Source organism: Rhinopithecus bieti, unplaced genomic scaffold, assembly GCF_001698545.2.
Source record: "Rhinopithecus bieti isolate Rb0 unplaced genomic scaffold, ASM169854v2 scaffold_13259, whole genome shotgun sequence".
Classification (NCBI taxonomy): Eukaryota; Metazoa; Chordata; class Mammalia; order Primates; family Cercopithecidae; genus Rhinopithecus; species Rhinopithecus bieti.
The window spans coordinates 2,165,483-2,192,190 of record NW_016807544.1 but is presented as its reverse complement, the minus strand read 5'-3'; the positions used below and the strand labels follow the sequence as shown (position 1 = coordinate 2,192,190).

The following is a 26,708-nucleotide window of genomic DNA, read 5'->3' as shown; positions in this document are numbered from 1 at the left end:
CTCAGCTGAGGCTGTTGACCAGACTGTCTGCACATGGCCTCTCCAATGGCTTGGGCTTCTCCAAGCATGGCAGATGGATTCCAAGAAGGAATGTCTCAAGAGCAAATATTTCAAAATACCAAGGTGGAAGCCACCATAGGGGTTCTGGATTACTGGTTCTCAAACAGTTTCAGAGAGGGAAAAAGGTGTTCCCTCTCTTTTCATCTGGCCTTGGTCTTGGTGTCCTACTCGATGTAAAGAGGGAAGGCACCAATGGGGCCATATTTGGAGATCCACCACCATAGGAAAGGAACTTGACTAATATCCTGGATTAATAGTTCTGTCAAACTCCCTGTGCCTGGGCAGCTCAGGGATGATCTCTGCCTCTCAGCAGGTCAGGTTGGCTAGGAGTGAATGCCTACGGCCAAGCTGGACAAGCCACGTTCCTTGTCGCTCTTTGCTCATGTGCCTGATACCCAGCAGAGAGGGAGAGCTAAACTAAAGTCATGTGGAGAGAGCAAATCACAAACCACATTCTGCTGACAACACAAGGTTTCATTAGACCCCAGCATCTGGTTAGTGGCACCACCAGAAACACTTTCCATATGCATCCCTGGGACACTCTCCTGGTGGTTTTCAGATGACATAAAGAACTATGTCATCTGGCAACTTTTGGCTGACTTCTCCTCAATGAGAAGCACTGGCAATCACTATTTTCTTTAATTAAACTTTACTTCTCAGAATTTACTCTTTCTCTTTAGGGATCTTGTTCTGTCACCCAGGCGGGAGTGGAGTGGTGCGATCACAGCTCACTATGTTGCATAAACTTGAGGTATAGTTTGACCATCCTTTTAAAATAGTTGCCTTTTTTTCCCCTCTGAATATAACTTTCTTATCCTTGGACTTCCAGATCGAATAGCTTGTCTGAGAAGGAGAAATAATTAAAGCATAGTTTTCTGCTATTTATGGTATATCCTATGTCATTTTGTCCATGATTCTGTTCAACTGCTATGGCCATCCTCCATTTGGCTGTCTGTAACCTTCCCACGGCAGACACAGTATATTCTCCACCTTGCAGAATTTAGACATTGTCTGTGACATCCTGGGCCCTGGAAATCATAACGAGCCCGCCTGGACCCCTTCACCCAGCCCAGTAAAGTCCAAAGTCCACCTGAGATTGACATGAATTCCTAAGGGATCCCTTCATTCTCACTGTCTCTCCTTTCCCACAAACCTTCACCCACACTCAGCAAACCCCTCCTCTCATGAAGTGTTCGGGAGGGTGGGGGCCTTACTGGAATTTGAGGGTCTTGAAAAGGGGGTACATATTGCACCTCCTGGCAGTCTACTATTTAAAAAATCACATACTAGGCATTCCTGCTTTTGAAAAGTCCCTGGTCACCTCAATGCTAGGCATTTCCTTGGCCTTGCACAGAGACCTAGTTTTTGTTGGCCTCTGGCTTCTCTCCCTCCCCTGGCTTTCCCTTCCCCTTAGCTCTCCCCTCTCAGGAACAGAGAATACATTTGTCTCATTTTCTCAGCAGGACAGCACAACCCTCTCCCTTTGTTGTTTGAGTCTCTGCCAACCCCTCTGCCCTTAGGGCCTTACTTTCTGCCCCAAGTGGCTTAATGTCCTTTGCCAAGCAAGGAGGTGTTCTGGTGCCAGATGGTAAGATAGTATGTTTTATTTACCTTGCTACATTTGTATCTTGAGAGCCCTTCTTGTTCAGAACACAGCACATATTCGGCTTCTATACATATATATTGAATTAAACTGAAACTGAGAGAAAGTGACTCAATTATTTTATTGGTCATCTTCAGCCTTCGTTTTGTGGACAGAAACCATCCCTTGGCTGAAGTGTGATGTTGGCACTGATTCCACACTCTGTTTTTTCCTAACATCACTGCCAGCAACTAAGTGGGTAGGAGTAGTCTGTTGGGAGAAGAAACAGGGTTTCGTTTTCACTTGTATCTGAACACTTGATTCTGCCTGTAAGTGGACAGAACACTGTAGCTGTCCTAGGTTAGGCATGAAGTTCGGAGTCGAAGCTAGAACAATAGGAGTAGAACCAGGGCATGAGTAGCATGGGGCAGGTAGCAGCTCCTTGGGGAAAAAGTGCTGAATAGGTTGGAATAAACCAACAGGCCAGGCGACCCCATTTTCCTAAATGATTACATACTTCTTTGCTGACTTTCAAGAACAAAAGAGGAAGTTCATTTTATCTTTGTGAATTCGGTTCACACGCTTGCCTCTCCTCCTTTCCCAAATACCAATGAAACAATCAAATAAAGAATGACTTATTCCTCCATCCTCCCTCCAGCCCACACGGTGCCCACTGTGTGCCAGATAGGCCTAGGCACTGAAATCATTCTAAGTTCTATTTGGAAAGGGAACCAGGAGGGGGATGTGACATAGAACAGCTGGAGGGATGAGTGGCCACTCTAGATTGGTGGTCACAGAAAGCCCTTCTCAGGAAGGGACACCAATGCTGAGTGAGACTTGAATGAGAAGTGAAGCCAGCCATGTGAGGATATGGGGGACAAGTGGCCGAGGAGGAGGAAACAGGAAAGAGCCCAGCGCTCAGTTAAGTAAATAAAAAAAACCCAAAACAAAAAAACTAAACATAGTATATAGAGGCAAAGAAATTTCCTGTCAGCAGATGAGAGCTTTGAGAAATTTCAGAAAGGCACGAAGCAGATAGACTGAACTTGTGGCATAACAGATTGACAGCAGCCTACGATTCCACTGGAGGCATCAGAGAAGAAAATAGCTGAGTGTCCCCAACAGAATCCTTGGAAAACCCCAAGCTCTGAGCAGCAGAATTGGAAGTGGAGGCAGGGGGTGGGCATCAGACAAGGGGCATATGGAAGCAACTCAGGAGCATGGAACAGGCTCCACATGGCAGAAAGGGTTTACTAAGTTAAGAGAGATGTTTCCTGGCCAGCTTCTCATATGGACAGTAAGGTCAGAGGATTGTGCTCCTGCCAGCAAAGCACACACACAGAGAAAAAACATCCTGGGAACCAGGGAGACTTTAAAGACACGCTAACTTTCTTCCCACCTCTCACTGGCTTTCGCAGCTCCAAGTGGATTCCCCTAAGGCCCAGCACAGGAGGGAGAAGAGTAGACTTGTTGGGGAGTACCGTGGCGAGGAAACAGAAAGACATCAGAAACTCCATCAGGGCTTGACCCACAGAGTAGAACACTTGGCTGCAGGGATGTCACACTAGGGAGGATGGGGATCTACCTCCCCAAGATTCCTATTGCTGCCTGTCTCACTGGAAGAGAGGGTTTTTAATCTTTTAATCTGTTCTTGGGCCACATACCCAGGACCCAGAGGGGAACCTTGGCAATTGACCTATGCCCAAACATTCATATGTTCAGGTGCAGCCCTGCTCCTGTGTGAACTGCTCAGGGGAAAGCCTGCCAGGGCAACTCCATGAACCAAACCAGGACTTCTTAAACTGTGGTGTGTGCCTCAGAATGCCTTGGGTGCTTGCTCAAGATGCAGATGCCCAGAGCCACCCCAGTATGTGCGCATTTTTAAAGAGGAGCCCAGGTGATTCTGATGCACAGCATGGCTTAGAACTATTGGCCCACACCATCACTGAGGGCACCCTTACCAGCTACTGATGGAGTCCTAGGCCATGGCCACACATTTGACTTTTTAAATCTCCCCGAGTGTGGGGAGATTAAAAAAAAAAAGCCCAGTTGCCAGAAATTCTGAATTAATTGGCTGTGTGTGAGGACCAGGCATTAGTATTTTTTAGAAACTTCCATGTGGTTCTAACGTATGGCAGGATTGAAAGTTAATACCTTCATTTATAAAAATGAGCAGTCTTCCAAATAGCTGGGCATACGAAAAGAATGATCTGCTCTGAGCAGTGACCAGAGGAATGAAACAATGACTAGAAATGATTCTCTAATAAACAACCCTGAATAAAACTAAGTGGCAGAAATAGAGAGGAGATATGAAAATATGGAAAAAATATAAACTGTGAAAAAAATCTATATCACATCTCCAGGGGGATTAAGATGATAAACACCAATAGAATAGAGCAGGCTACTGGGAAAACAACAGTCCAGGAAGTATTAAGAAGTCTTGGAAATGAAAAGCGTGATTATCAACCACCCTCCCAGCACTCAGTGGGAAAAGAAAAACTCGTTAAAATATAAAACCACAGAATGGACACCACTGAAAAATCAAAGCAGTGATTCCGAAGAGCAATTCAGGAAATTGCATCCTTTGAATATAGAATAAAAAGACTAAAGATGGAAATTATAACAGAGAAAATATAAGAGATGTAGCAACTCCATCCCAGAGGCCCAGAATTCTTAAAAAAGGATTTCCTGAAAAGTGAGCATCGAATGGAAAAAAAAGCAGCAATGATTTTTTAAAAAGAGAAAAAAAACCCTGAGTGAAAGAAAGAGTTAAGTTCTTGACTTAGAACAGAAGGAACTACTTAGGGCTCATCAGAAATATTAGAAAGAAGATACATATTATATACTAGTCGTTTTTTAAATGTTCATAGAAATACAAGTTCAAAAATGTTGGTTTAAAATATATCAAGTTAACATACCTCTGGGAAGAACGGGATTTAAAGGAGGCAAAAGCAACCTCACTATTTTATATACTTTACTCTTGTTTGTTTAAATCGATGATGTTTTTAATTAAAACATTTAAAAGTAAATACAACTAGAATAGAAACTAGGGTTTTACAAAGTTAATATAAAATTTGATTAATAAAGTAAAAGTCAGGGAAGAGAAAAAGAAGAACAAAGAATGAGATTCAGAAATATATCAGGAAAAAGACAAAATATACGATTCAAGTAAATGTGACTGTTTTATATCCCAATATCCAAAGCAAAACATATTGCTAGAATCTGTCTAATAACCATGTGAAAAGATTCTCAAGTATATTAACAAAGAAAAGAGTAAAATGAGAATTATTTTAACCTTTTGGATTTGCAAAGATAAAAAGATTGATGATGCTTGGGATGGTAAGAATGTGCGGAAATGAGCACTTCTAAGCTAAGGGAAAGACAAAGATGTGTTACAGTTTTGCTCAAGAGGAATCTGGACATATGAACTAAAAATTAAAACATGAATACCATTTCTAGGAATTCTACACCTGGAAAATTTATACTAAGGAAATAATTGAACTTGTGTAGAAAGATGTTCCTGGAATCATTGTTTATGGTGGCAAAAAAGGAGGACATAAACTAAATATTTATGATCCAGGGATTGGTAAAATAAATTTTACTTCAACTGTGCCAGAGGATACCATGTAGCTATTAAAAAGAGTAAGGTGAGCCGGGCGCGGTGGCTCATGCCTGTAATCCCAGCACTTTGGGAGGTCGAGGCGGGCGGATCATGAGATCAGGAGATCGAGACCATCCTGGCTAACACGGTGAAACCCCATCTCTACTAAAAATACAAAAAATTAGCTGGGCGTGTTGGTGGGCGCCGGTAGTCCCAGCTACTCAGCAGGCTGAGGCAGAAGAACGGTGTGAACCCGGGAGGCGGAGCTTGCAGTGAGCCGAGATTGCTCCACTGCACTCCAGTCTGGGTGACAGAGAGAGACTCTGTCTCAAAAAAAAAAAAAAGAGTAAGGTGGATCTATATGTGTTTACATGGAAACACTGCCACAACATATTGTTAATTTAAAAATTATTGGACTATATATATATGTATATATTTGGGTATATATATTGAACTCAATTATACAAAAGGGTAGAATGTTATATATGCATACAAATCCAAAGTAATAGACACTAAATCAGATGTTGCCAAACTTGCTGAGCTCATAGTACCCTTAGTGTCTCAGTAAGTTTTTCACAGTGTCCCTGGGCCAAAAGAAATACTTAACAGTGTCATTTATTATGGCTAGGACCAATCAACTTAATATGTATTTGTATCCTAACACTTAGTAGCTGTTTGAAAGATACATAGATTGAAAAATTTTTTTTCATTCTTAAATAACTACAATATGCACCTATTGGGCACTACACATTTTCTTAAATTTTGGAATTAGATTGAACCTTACCATCCCTATTTCCTATTCCATGTTAATTTTCATGCAGTTCTTGCTTTTTATCACAGTGACTGCTCCGAAAAACCAGTTTTGCAAAGATGCGTATCCTCATAAGAGATGTAATGTGCTCTAATGTTGAAACTGAACCATCTTAAGCTAGTAGTTAGTGCAGTATCTGGCATGTGTCAACTATCACTGTTTCCCTAAAAAAATTTGGACTATCCTGTGGTAACTCTGTGAGTTCCCCACAGCGCCCAGGGTGCTCTGATCCACTCTGGGAACCACAGCATTAGACTATAAACAAAGGTTCTTTTTGGAAGGTGAAATCAGGTTGGAGGAAGAGAGCATTTTCTTCTTTATGCACATCTGGATAATTGGAACGTTTTAGAATGAGCATCTGTGACTTTTATTACTTTTTATAAGATTTTTTCCATTTCAAGAAAAGAAGCCAGAAAAGGAGCAAAAGTGAAAGACAATGTGAGAGTGATAGAGATGTGAAATCGGAAATAAAAATTCATCCAGCTGAGGTACAGGGGTGCGAAAGCACACCACACTAGCTTTGTCTGTGTGCTTCCTTCTGTAATTCTGAAAGTGGTCCAAGTCCCTCTGGGCTTTGGTTCCTCCCCTCTTAAGTAAACACACTGGCTTCCCTCACAGGGAAGGAGAAACTGGCTGGAATCGCTGCTGGCAGTTACTCCAGAAGAAAAGAGTGATGAAATCATGGTTCTGGAGCCCGCTGCCTGAGTTCTAGTTCTAACTCTGCCCTACTAGCACTATGACCTTGGGCAAGTCCTCTGTGCCTCAGTTTCCATACCTGCTCAATGGTGAGAACAGTAATGTGTACCTGTTGAGGGGATTCAGTGAGAGACACTTACTGCAGGATGTGGCCAGTGCAGAATACGTGCCAGCTATTATCATTGTGGTCGCTATCTAACAGGAAAAAACTTTGGAACAACAGATTCTTTTCTTCCAGCTATCAGAATTAGGGAATGGTGGGGGATGTCCCAGTTATCATTATATCCAAAGAGTCAGAGGGAAGCCACAAGGGATCCGTGCACAAATCAAAGTTGTAGGGAGGTAGAAACTGTAAGTAGAACTCAGCCGGGAGGCTACTTGAGGAGTTTCTGTTCTAGTGAAAAAAAAACCCGTCAAATTAAGATAGAATATAAGGTAATCTCATGATCTCATGGATTTTTGTCTACATTCATCCCACTCCCAAACCTTAAAACATTTTTTACCTCATCTCTATGTCCCACAAAGCGACGTCGTCGCTGATCCAAGGGTTGGATGGCTCAGCTGGTGTTATCAAAGGGTCATATTCCATATATTGTTCCGTGTAGGCAATTAAGCTGCAGGAGGGAGGCAGAGCAAAGAATGTCACTGATTTCCTTAAAAAAAACCAAACAAACCTTTATTCTATTTTATTCAAACATTATAGCAGTCTACACATAATTCTAAATTAAAGGAAAAAATGTGTTTCTGCTCCCACTTCTGACACATCAAACTGTTTCCATTTGTCCTTATTTCCTTCTCATTATGAACATACCATTTTTGTGTTGTTGCAGTCATGATATACACATGCATTTTATATATCTTTTCCCCACTTGACTCTTTACCTGAACCTTGATGCATCTCTCCCTGGTTATGCTAGCCTTACTGATATTAATACACTGGTCAAACCTGTTTGTGTTCCACCCTCCCACAAAGACTGATTCTCAAGGCATCTGGAACACACAAAAGACACTACAGCTCCACCAGACTGCCAGCTCAGCATTCCCAGTGGAAGGACTTTCTGATGGTAAAGACTTTTAAATACCAGCAGACCACAAGGAGTTAACATAAGCATTTTTTTCCAAAAAAAGCAACTTAGTTTTTCTAGTTATAATTACGATCTAATAGATATCTTGATCTTATAGATTGACATAATTTATTTTAGACTTTTATTTTTATCAAAATGTATGTGAATAGTTAGAATAATAAAATAGTACCAAATTATTATATATACTAAAAAAGCAAAAGCAATTACTTTTTCCTCCCATCCCTTCTCAGAGAGGCATCTACTTTCCACCTTCTGTTTTTTCTAAAAGTTACCTATATATTTCTAAATTATATGCTTTTATATCTATTCCTGTTTTTATTTTAGACAAGAATTTATCTTTCTATTCACCAGTCCTCAACTCCCATCTTTTCTTACATGATCCTCCAAATAGACTTGTATAACAATTTTTGTTAAATCAGTGGTCAGTGTAACGTTATTAAACTAGATAAAAATTGTTTGCTATTCAGCTAAATATCATATTACTTTTTCCAAGCAAGTGTTTTAACAAACCTGTAAAATATCTAGCAATCCTTTTTTTACATCTTAAACACATCAAATAATTGAGCAGTTCTGTCCTCTTGTTTCCCAGAGATCCTGTCTCCTGAAGTCTTTAGTCTTCTTGCTCAAAACTGGATCATTTGCTCTATAGACTTGATGGAAAATGATCATTTTAGGACTTCCTTTGCTTCTGTGTTGAAAATCCCATGTTTCCTGGATTCCATGTCTATCTCTTGTTTTTACTCCCTGATTGTGTTGAGGCATATCCTTTAGTGGTTTCCTAATAAAGGATGCATGAAAATCCTTGCAAGTATAAAAATGCTCTTATCTCCATACTTGACTGATAGTGGTAGACACAGAACACTAGGTGAAAAATCTCTTTCCTTTAGAATTTTGAAGGCATCACTCCATGTTTTTTTTTTTTTTCTGGCATGCAGTGCTACTATTGAGAAGCCTGGATGCATTTTGATTCTTATTATTTGGTTCAGTTTCTTTTCTCTCTGTCAACTTAGAATCATCTCTTTATTGTTAGAGTGTTCTGAAATTTCCCGACAGCCCTTGCTGGTTGTTGTTATTTACATGCTGGGCACAGTGTGCAATAGATAAGAAAATATTTATCAGGAAATTTATAGTGTTCATCACTAATTTTATACCCTTTGTTTCCTTTGTTTGCTTGTCCTATATTTTTTTCCAGTTCCATATTGGACATCCTGATTTGTTAATCTATCTTCCCTCCCATTTTTCATTTCCTCGTCTTTTTGTTAAACTCTCTTGCAACTTCCTATTGATTTTTAAAAAAATTTTGAACCATTACTTTCTTAAATTTCCAGAGTTCCCTTTTGGTTATCACAGTGTCTAGCTCTTGTTTTACGGATGAAATATCTTCTCATTTCTCAGATAATATGAACTCCATACTTTCATTGTAAGTTTCTTCTACTTATTGAATTATTTTGGTTCTTCCAAGTTCCTTTTTTCTGTCTGTTTATTTTGATTATACTCTTTCACACTGAGGCTTGAGTGTCTGGAAAATCTTTGCACATCCATTTGCGCTTAAGAGTGAGGTACTGAAACCTGCTTGGCAGCTCGGTGGGCGTGTGGATGGGGCTTGTCACTGATGGGCTTTATTGTCATAGGGAAGTTTACCAGTATTTTCATGGGAGCTCCAAATGAGGGATCTGGAGTCTTTCCTCTGGGGCATCTATTTTTCTCTAGAGTGGGCATTGGCAAGTTTCTTCTGTACGGCCTAGACAGTAAATATTTTAGGCTTTGTGGGCCAGATGGTGTCTGTTGCCACTACTTAGCTCTACTGCTGTGGCACAAAAGCAGCCATAGGCAACTTGCAAATGAATGCGTGTGATTGTGTTCTAATAAAACTTTATTTGCAAAAACAGAATGGAGTATGGTTTGGCCCACGGGTTGTAGTTTGTCAGTCTCTTGCCTATGGGTATATATGTCTGGCTCCTGGAGGCCTGAGAGTAGGGTCGGGGTGGGGCTGAGTGTCTGTTGGGGCTCAGAACATGATACTCCAAAGTATAGCATGTTGGCATGCTGAGTACTTTGAACTAAAGGAGATTGGAAGGGCCTCAGAAGCCAAGGCTTTCACCTTCTCTCCTGCCCCTGCCTTCCATCCCTTTTTCTCTCCTGACGTAAGTCATAGAAACAAGAATTCTTTTTCCCCAAGGTGGGTCATAGAAACTAGAATGTCTCTCCCGCAAAGCAAGCCACAAAACCTAGAAAGGTCACTCTCTCCCTTCTCCCTTGAAAACCCTCATTCCAGAGAGGTCCTACCCGGGAGGTAGGAATGCTACTCAGAGAGACTAAAAAGAATCTGAACAGACAGGCCTTGCTGGGTTTCCTCCCCTCAGTCTGTTACCAGTAGATCACACCCTTCTGTCCAATCACATTTCTATAAGGTTGCCCATTCTTCATGGGACCTAAGTACAAATACAGACAGTTTTCCCTGTGTCTTTGAGTCTTCATTTCTGAAGGCTTCGGTGTCACATAAAACTGATGAAATAACTGCATTTATGCTTTTCTCTTGTTAACCTCTATTGTTATAGCAGTGTTGGCCATAATCCTTATTATGGATGAGGAAAGGTATCACAATTTCCATCCATACAGGCCCCACAGTTCAGTGTGTAGAGCTTCCATTAATTCTCTTGTTTTCAGCTGGCCTCTTATGATATCTGATGTGTCTGAGTTCTGAGTGTATGTGGCTCAATTTCTCTCAAGAAAAAACTGGCCGTATCCTTCAGGCGTGGTAGGTGGGAAGGATTGTTTCCTAGTGGGGCAGGAGATCTAGGGATACAAGGTCTCCTGGGACAGACTTGACCATTCCTCTGCCGTTAGCCCCATGCCTCATTCCTGCCTTCCGTGGTCCCTGGTGCCTTCAAGAGCCAAGGCCAGGCTTTGTTGCGAAAACTGGCTCACTTTGTCACATTACTTCTGCCCCCAACATGTAATTTAGAATGTTCTTCACTCTGTCCCTGTGCATTTTCTTTTTTATTAAATTTTGAAATATTTCAGGCATGCAGAAAGGTATAAAAATGGTAAGAAATCACCCTTGTACTCACTGACCAATTAAAAAAATAAAACATTACAAATAGAGACATGGGGGCCTGTGGTTATGTTCCCCAATTACAAAGACTTTGTATCTTGGACAAATGTGTTGAAATTATTAATAAATAGTTTGTTAACCTTGTGAGTTCATGCCATTTTTGTTTCTTTAGTGACATGTTGTATTTGAGGAAAGGAAGAAGATGAACATATGTCTACAATATTGTCTTGGTTGCACTGAGTGACTTTATTACAATTTACTTAATCATTTCCTTTATATTAGACACAGACTTTAAATATTTCTTTTTTAATATACATAGTGCTGTGGTAGAGCACCATCGTTCACACAGATTTTTTTTTTTTTTCATCTTCTGGGTTATTTCTTTAGAATTCACATCCATAAGCAGAATTATTTAACCAAAAGGCTTGAATATTTTTATGGTTATTGATCCACAATAAAACGTTTCCTTAAGCATTGCCAGCTTGTGTGTCAGCAACTTCTCCCACAACAGCAAAGTCAGAGCCACAATTCCTACTACTGAATTGCAAAGGGCAATAATGGCCAATTAGCTTAATACTGACCACGCAGAGAAATTAGTCAGATGCTCCATCTCATGCTACTGGAAGTGTGATCCATGAACCATCAGCAGCACTGGCATCACCTGGGAGCCTGTTAGCAATGCAGGATCTCATATCCCAGCCCAGGCCTCTTGATTCAGCATCTGCATTTTAATAGGATCCTCCAGGTGATTCATATGCACATTCAAGTTTGAGAAGAACCACATCTCATTCCTCAATTTTCCAAAGGGTTCAGGACACAAGATGTTTTATTCATCAAATCGAAATGAAGGAGTCTCTGGTAATTTTGGTTTTGAAGATGGATGTAAATTTTCTGAAACCTCAGAGCCTCCTCGCTGTCCCCGGTGTTTACCATGACCCAGCGGGGTAGAAGAAGCAGCGGTCCCAGTTGAAAAGCCTTGGTTTGAGTTCTTGGTTGAGTCATTTAACTGATCTTTGTCAAGTTCATCATGTTATATAACAGCCTTGTTGAGCACTCAGGACCATTGTGATAGAAAATGGGAAAGCATCTCTAAAGAATCTTGACAATCCTCCACAAATATAAAATAGACAAGCAAAACCATGTGGCAGACTAGAGGCACATCCTCTGTCCTATAAATCTCCTGCAAGGTATGCATCTTCCCCAGGGCCAGCCTTCACCAATAAGAGCTGTATTAGTTTGTTTTCATGCTGGTGATAAAGACATACTTGAGACTGGGCAATTTACAAGAGAAAGAGGTTTAATGGACATACAGTTCCATGTGGCTGGGGAGGCCTCACAATCATGCTGGGAGGCAAGGAGGAGCAAGTCATGTCTTACATGGATGGTGGCAGGCAAAGGAAGAGAGCTTGTGCAGGGAAACTCCCATTTTTAAAGTCATCAGATCTCATGAGACTTATTCACTATCATGGGAACAGCACAGGAAATCCCGCCCCCATGATTCAATTACCTCTCACTGGGTCCCTCCCACAACACGTGGGAATTCAAGATGAGATCTGGGTGGGGACACAAACAAACCATATCAAGAGCTTTATGACATCTCAGGGAGAATGAACGTGGGCAAGGGAGCTCTAAGAAAGCACTGTGGCAGGAAGGATCAGGCTACAAGTTGGTTCTGCACTTGGGAGCCACTTGTTAGCTACTTGGGCTGACTGAATTCTTTATAAAAGTAATGACATTGCATGTCGAGGAATATGTTAGTTTTCTAGGGCTGCTATAACAAATGACCACAAATGGTTAAAACAACAGAAGTTTATACTCAGTTTTGGAGGCCAGAAGTCTGAAATCAAGGTGTTGGCAGGGCCGTGCTCCCTCCGAAGGCTCTAGGGGAGAATCTCACCTCGCCCTGCCTTGCCTCTCCTTTCTTTTCCTTCATTTCTGGTGGCTCCAGGCACACCTTGGCTTGTGGCTGCATCACTTTCATCTCTGTCTTTGTCTTCACATGGCCTTCTTCTGTGCCTGTGTCATCTGCTCTCTTTTTTATCATATAAGGGCACTTGTCATTGGATTTGGAGTCTTTCTGGATAATCCATGATGATTTATCTAGATATCCTTAACTGAATTACATCTGCAAAGACTCTTTTCCCAAAGGAGGTCACATTCACAGGTTTCATGGGTAAGGCCTAGGACCTATCTTTTGGGGCTCCACTATTCAACCCACTATAGGGATTGTGAGACAGCAAGCTGGATGTGGGGATATAGAGAGGACACTGGGCCACCTGTCTCCTTTGCTCAGATCAGCACAAAGACAAGCCAGCAGCAGGAAACTGAAATCCTGTTTAGGGGGTGATGAGCTGTGCTGAGGTTCCCCAGAGGATGAGTCATGATGACTTATTGGGGGGTTCTCCCAATTATGAGGCATTTGAGCATCCATGGCATTCCCAAAATCTGAGATGAGCACACAGCCCAGGGACCCGCTTTGTCCTCTCAGGACATCTACCCTGGCCATTCCAATAATCTCCACCTTAGTTAGCTTCGAATCTCAAATAAAAGACATTCACTTGGCAGCCCAAGGCAAAAGGTAGGGCCTTTTAAAATTAGTTAATTATGTTATTGGGGAATTTTCTTTAAGAATGGAAATAGATTTCCCTGAAGTAGAACATAGGGATTGAAAAATGAAATTTCTTCCCCTCCTCCCTCTTGCTTCCTTAGATTTCAATGAGACAGGCTGGGGTTTTTAGCAGACCCCTCCCGAATGTGTTCTAGTAGATCCTCTATGTGGTCACATCTCCAACCTGGGAAGGAGGGGTCCAACCAGCCAGGTCAGGTCCTGTGGACAAGTCCCCATATGAAGCCCTGAGAGAGTGCTGGAGGGGACAACAGGGAAGGCTCAGGAGGGGCCGCGGTGAGAATTTAGCCAGCACCTGGTCCCTAGAGGAGCCTGCAGGCTCCAGCTGCCTATTACTGTATGCATGGCAATGAAGGCAGCTGTCCGCTGACCAGCCTAAGGCAGGTCTGAATCTTAAAAGTCCAGAGAGCAACTAAGGAAATGGGAAATAATATGATTATTTAAGCTGTAATAAAATACAGGCTCATAGCTAGATCTCTTTAAGAAAAATCCTGGAATATCATTAGAGAAGTGGGTGGAGGAGAGGTGGTGAGAGCTAATGGTGATGTTGGTTTAGGAGAATGTGGTTGAGAGTCCAGGGTGAAATTTTTGTGATCACCCAACATAAGAGCACAAGATATGACTTTGTAACAGGCATTAAGCAAGAACGAAATTGTTTCTGTGAGCTTGTGCCATGTCGCGCCTTCTCCAAAAACGGTCTAGGCAAGCTGTAGAGGAACACGTGGAGAAGGAACACAAAAAGTCCTGATGATCTGAACCAGGCAACAAAGCCAAAGTCATTATGAGCAACTCATCTGTTGGCCAGTGTCAGTGATGAGTGGTATTGGTTGGAAGGGAAATATATTAGAAGAGGGAAGTCTAGGCCAGGCGCGGTGGCTCACACCTGTAATTCCAGCACTTTGGGAGGCCGAGGTGGGTGGATCACGAGGTCAGATCAAGACCATTCTAGCTAACATGGTGAAACCCTGTCTCTAATGAAAATCTAAAAAATTAGCCGGGCATGGTGGCGGGTGTCTGTAGTCCCAGATGCTTGGGAGGCTGAGGCAGGAGAATGGGGTGAACCCGGGAGGCGGAGCTTGCAGTGAGCCGAGATCACACCACTGCACTCCAGCTTGGGTGACAGAGCGAGACTTCGTCTCAAAAAAAAAAAGAGGGAAATCTAGTTTGTTAAGTTACATAAATAAAGTCAGAGGCTTTGTAAAGGAAACAGTAAAATTATATGGGCATATGTATTTTGAATGTTGTATTTTATTGATAGAAAAAGGAAGTATTGAATAATCAGAATTAGATATACACGTACTGGGGCTATGAGAGGACCCTAGTCAGCAGGGTGCTTGGAGATGCTGGTATATTAAAGACAAAGAGGATGAACAATTTGGTCTTCAGATTCTAAGAGAAGGGGAGAGATTGGGGTTTTATATTTGTTTCTAAGGGCTGCTGGAACAGATCATCTCATATTTAGTAGCTGAAAACAATACAAATGTATTGTCTTATAATTCTAAGAGTCAGAAATCTGAAATGGTTCTCACTGAGCTAAAATCAAGGTGTCAGCAGGGTGAAGTTCCTTTTGGAGGCTCTAGGGAAGAATTCATTTGCTTGCCTTTTTCCAGCTTCTAGAGGCTCTCCGCATTCCTTGGCTCATGGCCCCCTCTTCCATCTGCAAAGTCAGCTATGGTTTTCTCATGCTGCATCACTCTGACACCGACTCTTCTGCCTCTCTCTGCCACATTTCAGGGCACCTGTGATTATGCTGGGCCCATCTGGGCAATCCAGGATAATCTCGGTATTTTAAGGTCAACTGATTAGCAACCTTAAGTCCACCTGCAACCTGAATTCTCCTTGTCATGTAACATAACCTGTTCACAGATTCTGGGGATTAGAACATGGACATCTTTGAGAGATCATTATTCTGCCTACCATAGTTGTAGTTTGAGAGCAATTTATGTGAAAAAAATAAATGTATTATTTCTTTCTACATTTACTTATATAGAAAATAAAGTCACCTGGAGGAGATTGTGGCAGTAGATAAAAGGTGCATAATGGCACTACCATGTTTTATTTTACTGCCACTATCACAATCCTTGCAAATAAACCCAGTACTCATGAATCTATGTGCCCTCATTTGTCCTATTTGCCATCATCATTGCATGGAAAAGACAGGAGACAGCAAAATGCATCTTGGAGGTTCCCACAGTTGACTTGGACATTTAGCAGTCTGCTGCCTCAACTGCTCTCCCAGCTTCTTGTGGTCAGGGGAGGGTGATCCTTCCCAGAGAGAGTTGCAGAGAGGGCTAACTTCACAGCTGGGGTAGCCAAAGACTGGGAGGAGGTGAAAGAACACCCCAAGCTGGGCAGAGAGGGAAGGTGGTCTCCTCTTCCCTTATGTTTCTCAACATCATCGGACTGTGCAGAAACAGCACAAGAAATGAAAGCAAGGACTCCTTGCCTTTTCCTTGCTCTCCTGTCTCTTTAATCTAGGCTGGAGATGCCTTATGCCTGGTAGCTAGAGCTTCTAAGGTGGGATACAGGAAAGAAATGAAGGTTGGCCACATAGGATAACATCTAAGCTTAATGCAGAGAGTTAAAAGGCTTTTGGGTTTGTGCCTAGGCTGTCCAGTGCCATTTCTTAGGCATGAAAGCAGATCCAAATAGAGAGAGAAGTGCTGCCTAGGAATACAGTGAATGTACTTGGTTGTATTAACCCTTATGCTGGGTCTCTTGGGAATCTGAGTGAAGCAGACAGGGATTCTGCATGGTGAGTCCTCCAAAATGGGTGAGCAGGCATAGAGGGCCTCTCTGGGTTTCTGCTCAGTTCTGCTTGTCTCCTGAGAATTGTACTCTGACACGTACACAAGGCTACTTCCGGAGCTGCCATGTATTTATTTATAAGCCCTGCTCCTGGCTATGGCTGATTTGTCCAGGAACAGATACCTGATGCAAGTGAGGTTCATATCTTCTTTCCCCAGCTTCAGGAGTAGAAGCTTGTATTAGTTCGTTCTCCCGCTGCTGTGAAGAAATACCCAAGACTGGGTAATTTATAAAGGAAAGAGGTTTAATTGACTCACGGTTCAGCATGGCTGGGGAGGCCTAGGAAACTTAGAATCATGGGGGAAGGGGAAGCAAACATGTTCTTCTTCATATGGTGACAGGAAGGAGAATGAGAACTGAATGAAGGGGGAAGCCCCTTATAAAGCCTTCAGGTCTCATGAGAACTTACTAGAACGAGCATAGCATGGGGGAAAACACCCCCATGATTCAATTACCTCCAACTGGGTCCCTCCTACCACATGTGGGGATAATGGGAACTACAATTCAAGATGAGATCTGAGTGGGGACACAGTCAAACCATATCAAAGTTGTATAGTCACAAAGTTCAAGGGCTGGTAGTGTCATGTTTCCTAACACATGTCTGTCATGAAAGAGAATAAGGCCAGTGTGGAAAGTGGGCAGGGCCAGAGAGGAAAAACGGGTCTTAGAGGCACTGAAGGCCCTGGCTCCAGCTCTTCCTGAGCTCAGTGGCATTGCTGCCTTTCCCAGGGTTCAATTCCACAGCCCCTCCTTGTATTCTGGGAGCCAACTTATGCTCCTATTTTGCAGAACCAGGTTCAAGCTGGGGTTTTATTGCTTGGAATCAAACCAATACAGTTGAAAAGGGAATGAAGGTGGGAGTGTGAAGGCAAGTTCATCAAGGCAGCCCTTTGTAGAATGAGCCAGAGAGGTTGTCTCTTTCAGAACGTATGCTTCCTGGTAGTGTACAGATGACAAGATGAACAGAGTCTGCTTGGGACACACAAGACAATGAGAAGGCCAGGCAAGCAATGAAGGAGGCAGCAATGGCCAACACACAGTACCATTTCAGTCCAAAGTCAATACTAGTGGCCACAGAAAGACTAGAGGGAGGACAGGAAAAGCAAAAAGAGAGAAGAAAATAGAGGTATGTAAAGAGCTTTGTAGCATGTCCAGCATATAACCGTACACAGCAGCAATGGTCCTCCAACTGCTGGGTGTGAGTGGCAGAAAAGCAGAATTGGGATGAAATGGAAGAAAGAAAACACATATAGGAAATTCAGAAGTCCATTAGGAATAATATTTCTCATTGAGCAATTTTAGCATTCTTGTCCCTTTATCGCTGACTCCTGATTGGTATACGCTTTTGTTATTTTCAAATGACAAATTCTCACATCACTAGAAGATGCTGATCTGTGAACCTTTAGCAAATGTGCTACCCACCATCGTCGTGGGCTTTGAACTGGGTCTTGGGTGGAAATGTGGAACTGGCTGATTTGTTCACATACTCCTGCCCCATGACCCTTTAGTAAGTGGCAAAAATCTACCAGATGGCTACCGGGGTACACTCTGTGGTCAGTCATTTAGTAGACATTATTCAGTGCCTACTATGCCATTAAATAGCAAACAGCTCTCTGGATCTCAGAGAGCTGTTAGAGCTGAGCTAACAGCAAAGTTACAGCTTCTAATAATAGTAACCAATCCTGGTAGGAGGACAGTTATTAATGCAGAACCTTCCCAATTTAGATTGGTAATTAGGGTCTACCTTTGATAAACTTGGAGGGGAAGGAAATAATGAAAGAGAATTTAGTAAGCATACAGTCCAACCACTTGAGAAAATATGAAAAAAATAAAAGTTTTAGATTTTATCCTTTCTCTCTTAACAAAAAAAGACTTACAATTTTGCTACAAACTGTATAGATGTGACCAAAACAAACAAACAAACAAACAAACAAAAAAAACCAAACCACAAAACTATGACGAGTTGGAGGAAGAAGAAATGCTGTCCATCCTGAGTTAAGCAATGCCTAGGAGAAATCCCTAGAGCTAAGGACACGTATATGGAGCAGGTGGGGAGAAGATGAAGAGATATTGAAATGGCTAGGCTCCAGGAAAAAGGGACAGTGAAGTATGGCCTGCAGCTATGGGAAACTATTATTCAGGAAAACAAACAAACAACAACAAAAATGAGGTCTGGAATCTAAAGCATTATGGGATATGACCATTAGTCCTACTTTAGAAATATAATACAAATATACTAAAGCATTCATTATGAAATCAGAGCCTCCACATGAGAAGACCTGAAAACGGAATGTGAAAGGGGGTGAAGAGTAGTGCATTCTGGTATGCCTCGCTTTGCTACATGCAGTTTCTGAAGTGTGATGTACAACAGGGAACCAGGACAGGAAGGATCTGATTAGAAAGGAAAATGAGAAGCAGAGCGGCACGGTGGAGAGGAAAGAAGTAAGTTGATTCCTAGCAATTAATTAATTAATCTAGCTTTTTTTTTTCACTTGGAGAAGGTGGGAAGTAGAGAGAATGTTAAAAAAGAAATCCTTAATTGCAGGTGACCCAGAGAAAACACATTCAATAGAGAAACTTGGGATGAGTGAAGGAGCAGGAAGGCGATTTGGCCCTGCAGCAAGAAGAGCTTACACCAGGCCAGGTATGGAGGCCCCTTCTTTCCTACATGCTACAGATTCCAGATCTTGGTCTGGATATGGTCACCCTGGCTGTAATGATACCTCTGGTCTTTTTTTCCTGTCACCTAGAACAGGCTAGGAGAAAGGAGGAGCAAAGACCCCATGGTTTCTGGAATCCCATAAAAGCAAAGTTGTAATGACTTCTATGACCCTCGTTTTTCCTCCCCTGAAACTATCATTAGACATTAAGTTCACAAACCTCTATCACCCTAGCAGGTTTTTAATAGACCCTTATGGTATCCAGTCCCTTGCTGTCTTATCTCATTTCATTAATTACATTTCATGATCACTGAGGGTCAGGAGGTGGAGGAAGAACCAGCATCCAATTTCAGGGAGCAGCAGCAATCTCAGATACGGGCAAGCAAGATGATGCAAAAAAAAAATCAATTCAGCAGTCAGCTGTGACACACAAATGGCTCCCAGTAATAGGGTGAGGATGAGCCAAATACAGATGCAGGTACGGAATGAAACATTTTGATCCCTCCATGTGCAGCAGTGCATTGGGATAGCTGCAGTGATTGTGGTGTAGCTTGCTATGGGTGGGGAGAAGTCTCTGGGGAATCGCAGCCAAACATGGAGACTCCAGATAGTTTGGGACTAAAATGCATGGACTGTTGCTTCTCAAAGTTGGTTTGTCAAGTGCTATAAGGCTTAGGTGAATTAAAAAAAGGGACTCCCTTGGGGATGCTTGCAAAGAAGAGTAAGACCTCATTTATCTGGCAGCTTCAATTGTCCAGAGAACACAAATGAGATAAGTGAGCATAGGAGCCTCTGAACATGATGAAATAAACACCATGCCTCAAGGTTCATTGTTATTGGGAACAACATACCTCACAAAAAAGACTTTTCACACTTGCTTTAGGATCAAAGCTAATCAATTTGGTTATTTGATTTCCTGGTGTGGTAGTTCAGTTTCAAAAAAGGAGTCTATTTCTTCAACCCTTGAATCTAGTCCAGCTTAGTGACTTGTTTTAGCCAATAAAGGCAACAGAAGTGACAGAATGCCAGTTCTAATCTGCAAGAGTTTTGCATGCTTCTGTTCTCCCTCTTAGAATCCCACTATCCCCATGTGGAAAAGGTCAAACTAGCCTGCTGGAGGGTGAGAGACCATGTTAAGGAGCACTCAACTGTCCCAGCTGAGGCCATCCTAAACCAGCAGAAGCCAAACATGTGAGAGAGCCCAGCCAAGAGCAGCAGAGCTGCCTAGCCAACCCATAGCCACATAGAGAAACATGGCTGAGACCAGTGGAGCCAGGTGGCACATAGACATGTGAGCAATAGTGAAAGCCTATTTTCTAAGCCACTGAGTTTTGGGGTGTTTTGTTACTCAGCAACAGCTAACTGATACACATGGTCTGCTACAGATTGGAAAGCAGGGGTTGGGTAGCGAGGGGGAAGGGCCAGTAGAGACAAGCAGACAAACACAAAACTAAAAGGCAGAAACAGGAATTCAAAGAATATTATCATCTGGGGCCATTTAGGGATAGAGAAGCAGTTTGTGGCACCTTATAAGATCCTGACCACTGACAGTTTTAAAGCATAATAGAAGACTACTGACTCTGAGTCATCTAGAAAAATTAACTGAAATGTAGTGTCCTTTTGTTAGGAAGGCAAGTGGATGAACCATATTTAAGAAAGACTGCCATTAAAAAATAGTTAAAATAAAAAGTTTAGGGTGTTAAGTGTCATTTATCTGAGACACTCATGTGTGTGTGCAGGGACAATACATTCTGCAACAAAAATTGGGTAACAGCTCAGAAAGCCTTTGTGTTGCGTCCAGGTGCAAAAGGCAGCCTAGGAAATGTAGTTTGGTTGCCATGATGCTGGCATTTTGGGGACACTTAAGCACTCGGGAAGATAATGGACAGAATATTTGGAATTGGGATGATCTGAGAAATTCTGTGCAGAAGAGCAAGTCTTTCTCCCCCAGAGCCCCAGATTAGTGATGGCATGTGAGGCAGTGGAAGGAGACATGCAATGTAAGGTCAGTCTTAGGCAGACTGCAGAGATCTCTGTGTGGGAGACTCAGGGGAGACAGAGGGTGCAGAAAAAAATTGCATTAGCAGCCTCCCTCCTTGGCCTGCCCTTTGTTTGCTCCTTTAAGTATCATATATCCAGTTCATTCCGTCTCATGCACTTGAATTCTGCTCTCTTCCAAAGCACAGTTAAGTGTCACGCTGGAAAATAATAATTATTCACATTCCTAGTGTACAGACTGAGTCCCAAGGACTGGACCATGCTTTTGCCATGCATGAACTCATTAACGCTATAATTTAAATACCACTACTGTCTCCCCTCTAAAGAGGTGAAAACAGGCACTGAGAGAAGCAGCCATTGGTTTCATCAGTTAGAAAATAGGAAATGGCAGGGGCAGGATTCAAACCTCGATGGTGGATTCCAGACCCATCCCCTAAACTGTCTGTTCTGCCTCTTTAGTTTGCAAAGTTCCCTTTTTCCCTCCCTGCTGGTCTGGATGCACCCTTTAGTCCAACCCTGACTGTAGACATCCCAGAGCCCAGACTCGCTGACCCCAACCCTCCTGCCTCTCCCCACTATTAGTTCTCACAGAACTGAGTGAAAAACAATGAAGTCCTTTCCTGGGGGATGTGGTTCTCATGAATTGCTACTTATTGCCTGGAGCAGGCCCAGGGAAGCCAGATCGGGATGGGGATGTATGTGTCCACCTGAGAGAGCTCAGCCTGATCTCTGGCAGCTTCTCACTAGCTGCCAGCACCTCCTCCCTGGCCCCGTCCTCACAGAGCCACTGACAGGCCCGGCTCCCAGCTGCTTTATCTCCAGCTAACACACATCTCCTTTCCCTCCTCCTCCTTATCTGGGGGTTTCCTTGCGGCTCGAATGAAAAACCCTCGTGTCACATTGAAAAGTTGCCAGTTATTGTTGCTGGGAATAAAATCCAGCCTCTGCTGGGCAGAGACTCATGAAAGCTTCTAGCTGGCCACCGAGGAGTAGCCAGTTGGAATAATCCTTCAATATGAGCAGCCTCTCAAGCGTAATTAGGTGGTACCAGGTGGGGCCCCTCCCTGACAGCAAGGAAACCAACAAACAATAGGATGGGCCAGGTTCCCTGCCGCCACCTTGGTTTCCTCCATTTCTTGGCCTCTCGGCACACCTGCCCTGGAGTCTGCCTACCTCATGCTGATGGGTTCAGGCTCTTTCTCTGCATCCCAAAGATACAACAAACTGGATGTGAGCTCTCAGGTCAGCCTGGGTAGCAGGCAATGGCTTCACTGGATCCTGAAAGACCAGATCAGTCCACTTGATGATTATCCAAAATGTGGATTTCTTGGCTCTACCCTGGAACCACTGAATCTGAATCCCTAGGGCTAAGGCTTGAGAATTTCCATTTTTTAACCCCCTCCCTCACCTGGATTATGGTACTTAGAACCACTGGACCTGAGCAAATAGATCCAAAGAAAGATGCTCCCATATATATGCTCTTCTAAATTGCAAACCCTAAAGAGCCCTTCCACCTTTCAAAGCCAGACATGAGCATTGCTAGCACACCGACCCTCAAAGTATACTAGGACAGCCATTTCTGTCCCTAGTTCACAGAGAAAGAAGCTCGTGGTTCCTCACAGGCCATGGATGACACCAAGAGAGTTGAGGCCATGCTGCTGTTTCACTCACAGCCACCTTTCTGGGGCAAAGGAACCACAGTGAGACCTAAAAAGCATTTTCCAAGCCTGGTACTCTGGTCAGAAGCCACACGTGATGAGAGAGGAGGTATGAGGTGACTCTGCAGTGTACACAGCTAGCTGAAGTGGCGACTCCAGAGTGATCACTACCTGAGTGTAAGCTGAGCTCCAGCCACGGCAACTTTCCAGAACATTTGCATAGAAAAAGCAGGAATATCAGTGATTCTCAATGGGAGTGACTTTCACCCTACCTGGGGGACATTTGGCAATGTCTGGAGACATTTTGATTCTCACAACTGTGGTGGTAGGGGACTACTGGCCTCTAATGGGGAGAGGTCAGGAATGCTGCTAAATATCCTATAATTCATAGGACATTAAGAACACAACAAAGAATTATCGGGCTCAGAATGTCACTAGCACCATGATTGAGAAACCCTGGAATAAAGATGTGAGCCCAAGTCCAGGGATGTCCTTAGCCCCTGAAGGTAGGGTGTTCAATCAGACTATTTGTTTGAGGTTGGAGTTTTTATACCTTCCATTTGTTGTAATTTATCTAGAAAAAGGATGTGAATCAACCCAGGGGCCAGCAGAGAAAGGCTTACAGGCTTACAGGGAGCTCACACAGCCAGCCCCCTGTAGGAGCTAGGCTTAAAAGACTCAGTTTATCTGACATCCCATAAATACCAAGACCCAACTTAAGCTCTTGATTCCTTCAGAAATTGGTCATTGCTTTAACGGCAGCATATGGACGAATAAACGTTCACTACTGAGCTGCCTGGTTAGATTTATTCCATATAGATTCCCCATGTGGTTTCCCGTCTTCACGGAAGAGTTAAAACACCAGACCATTTAGTTGATAAAATTGAGTCTCCCACGAGTTAACAGAGTGGAACCAGCTACTGGTGCAGACTGAAGCACACACATCGCTGTGGAAGCCAGGCTGGAGGGGCCAAATATTTTCTTTACAGCTGATTCGATGCAGTTCAGTGGTTGATGGCGTGTGGAGGCGGAACTCTTCCCGATGATCCAGTCCCCTCCTGTCTATGCGGCCAGCGCCTCAAAGGACACACATAATTTCTTTTCCCCTATAAAGTGAATCTGGGCATTTTATAGCTGAAAAGGGAGCAATTTCCATTTGAATTAATCAAGAGGCTGAAGGCAAAGGTGCATTATGTAGCTTTAAAGGACATTCTTCCTTGATTGACAAGGTCCCGTGGCCACCCCCTGTAAAGACTTAGCAATGGAACATTTCTTGACATCACTCAAGGGAGTTCTGTTATCTTAGTTATACTCACATGGAGCCTGTGGGTTTTTTTTGCACCCCAGTCTAAGGAATAACTGCAGTCTCACTCTTGGCGTTGAACACATTTATTAACCACAACCCTGTAACATTTCTTCCCTGTTAAATTAGAAGAAAGCAGTAATATTATTGAAGGAAAACATACCTTTCAGCCACTTTGGACATTTTCAAACAATGTCTGTCGATCTGTGTGTTCAAAAATGTTATCTGGGAAAATAGAGAACACAGACATTAAGACCAAACTACAATTATTTTTGCCCCTCGCTCCACAAACCCAAATCCTGCATTTCCACCAAGATCCAAATAGCTCCTCTGGCCAGACATCTCCAACTCCCTCAGCTCTGCCCTCCAGCAACTTACTTGTGCCTCTGGACATCCCTATCATACAAGATTCACATTCTACAATTTAGCCTGTGTCTCCTTTCCTCCTCTACTGTGGTATGATTTAAGTCTTGCTTTCCAAAACTTAAAGGCAATATATATTCTACAAAACTTAGCAACGGCACGGACAGGTGAAATGTGCACCATAAATACCTGTTTTGAATAATCCCCAGCGACCCCTCCTCTGCCCACCTTTCACATGCATGTCACACCCATGTCCTTGGCATGCTTGACTGGAATCATCAAAGAGCTTTTTTTCTTTTTTTTTTTTTTTGAGATAGTCTCAATCTGTTGCCCAGGCTGGAGTGCAGTGGCATGATCTCGGCTCACTGCAACCTCTGCCTCCCAGGCTCAAGTGATTCTCCTGTCTTGGCCTCCTGAGTAGCTGGGACTACAGTCACATGCCACCATGCCCGGCTAACTTTTTTGTATTTTTAGCAGAGATGGGGTTTCATCATATTGGTCAGCCTGGTCTCGAACTCCTTACCTCAGATGATCCACCTGCCTCGGCCTCACAAAGTGTTGGGATTACAGGCATGAGCCACTGAGCCTGGCCAAATAGCTTTTTTTCATAAATCCATTACCTCTTACCCATCAGAAAATAAATTTGTCATGGGCAAGCACCTAAAAGTTTACTCCTTTGGGTTTTGCCCTCTAGAAACCAGCAAGACATAATATAAACAGTAGGTTGCTTTGTTACCAGTAAATATCAGAAGGAAGTAATATAATTAGCCATTGTCTGTTGACCTGGGCTCCTCAACATGAAAGAAAATAACATTCAACCAAGTAATGCTGAAAAGGCATTGGGAGTAGGGCTTTATTTATTCTTAAGCTTTCCTTTCAAATCACAGCAATAAAGTACACCATCCTGAGCTGGTTTAGTCTGGAAGTGCATTCCAATTATAAGGACTGGGTGACATTAGCCCCCTCCTTCCTCTAGCTCCCACAGCAGACTGTGGGAAACCCCACTACAGCAGTTACCCCAAGGCCCGGGATGACTCATTTACACCCTTTTCTAATAACTGCTGGAGGAACTGGGTAGAGAATTCTCTCTCAAGCTTCCGTGGCTTGTTCACACATAGCACTTAAAGGTTCAATCACCCACAGCTGGGTTCCACTGTGGTTTCCAGGAACTCAAAGCTTGCTCAATCTTCAGAGGTGAACATTTGAAAGGGTTTTTAAACTGGCCCCGTCTCCTCCTGGGAATGCGAGCTGTCAATTCATTCACCTGTTTCCGGATGTCCTCTTTTGTTGTTTTCCTGATTGGTTGGCTGAGTACATGCACTGGGCTCTGTGCCTGGGACTCTTCAGTCACGCCATACACGGACTAGGAGAAGAAGCAAGCACAGAGCGTCATCCACCTGCAGAGTCGGAGGGTGGTTTAGGGGTCAGCTAGTTCAATGACTCATCCAATTTCCTGAATCCCCTCATGACAATACGAGATTGGTCTCTGCTTTTATTTCTTCAATGATGAGAATGCTGCCTCTTAAGGCATGTCATCTCATCTTTGGGGTCCCACTATAACCCACATCCTGCCTTTTACTGGGCTGAAAATAGCCTCCTTGTATCTCAGTGTTTCTCCAGATATGGTCCATAGACCATCTACAAAGAATCACCTGGTTGTGCTTGGAAAAGACATGTTGCTGAGTATCCCCTCACCCCCTGGACTTACTGCATCAGAATCTTTGTGGGTGGGTTTGGAAATGTGCATTTTTATCAAATGCCCCAAAAGATTCTGAATAAAGAAAGTTCAAGAATCACTGCCGAAGAGTATGCACAAAAGATGCCCTCTACATTCCTGTTGGTCAGCAGATGCCCATCTGGTACAAAACTGGGATGGCAGCCTTTCAGGGTTTCCCTTTCAAGTTAAACAGTTTTCTGGCCTCAGTTTCTCCACATGTCTGTAGCTATAGCTACGTTTAAAGCTGTTCCTGGTATTATGGACAGACTAAACACAATCTACGCAATAGGAAAGAAATGAAACCCTGAGGGTAAGCAATGTGTAGTCAAAATCATCAAAATGAAAAAGGGCTCAGATAAGGTGGATGAGACTCCATGAAATTCTGTAATGTTAGAATTATGGGGCTCTTGAAGACGAAATGAGGACATTTTAGGAATAACATTTTAAAATACAATACAGTGGGTATTATTATCTCAGTGAAGAACAAAATATGTAAGTAGATTAAAGAAGTTTATATACATACGCCATGTCTAGTGTGTGTGTGTGTTTTTTTTAGTTTTTTAATACATACATGAAAGAGAGCTAATTGATCATCACAAGAAATATAAATGTTTGGGGACGTATCTCCATTCTTTGGATTTTTTTTTTTTTTTTTTTTTTTTTTTTTTTTTTTTTTTTTTTTTTTT

The 26,708-nt window shown here is 42.8% G+C and overlaps 1 protein-coding gene across 5 annotated transcripts in view; it reads right to left on the bottom strand.

Moving 5' to 3' along the window:
• The window catches only part of RGS6 (regulator of G protein signaling 6), a 633,548-nt gene that overhangs the window by 67,491 nt on the left and 539,349 nt on the right, over positions 1-26,708 (bottom strand). For all 5 annotated transcript variants that reach the window (XR_001887451.1, XM_017882775.1, XM_017882778.1 and 2 more), the window contains 3 exons: positions 25,570-25,668; positions 24,106-24,167; positions 7,254-7,364 (listed from right to left, as the gene is read on the bottom strand). Coding sequence is in view for 4 of the 5 variants with exons in the window: in XM_017882775.1 (XP_017738264.1) it covers positions 7,254-7,364; positions 24,106-24,167; positions 25,570-25,668 (272 nt within the window). In the remaining variant the exon portion in view is untranslated. The remainder of the gene's footprint in view (positions 1-7,253; positions 7,365-24,105; positions 24,168-25,569; positions 25,669-26,708) is intronic.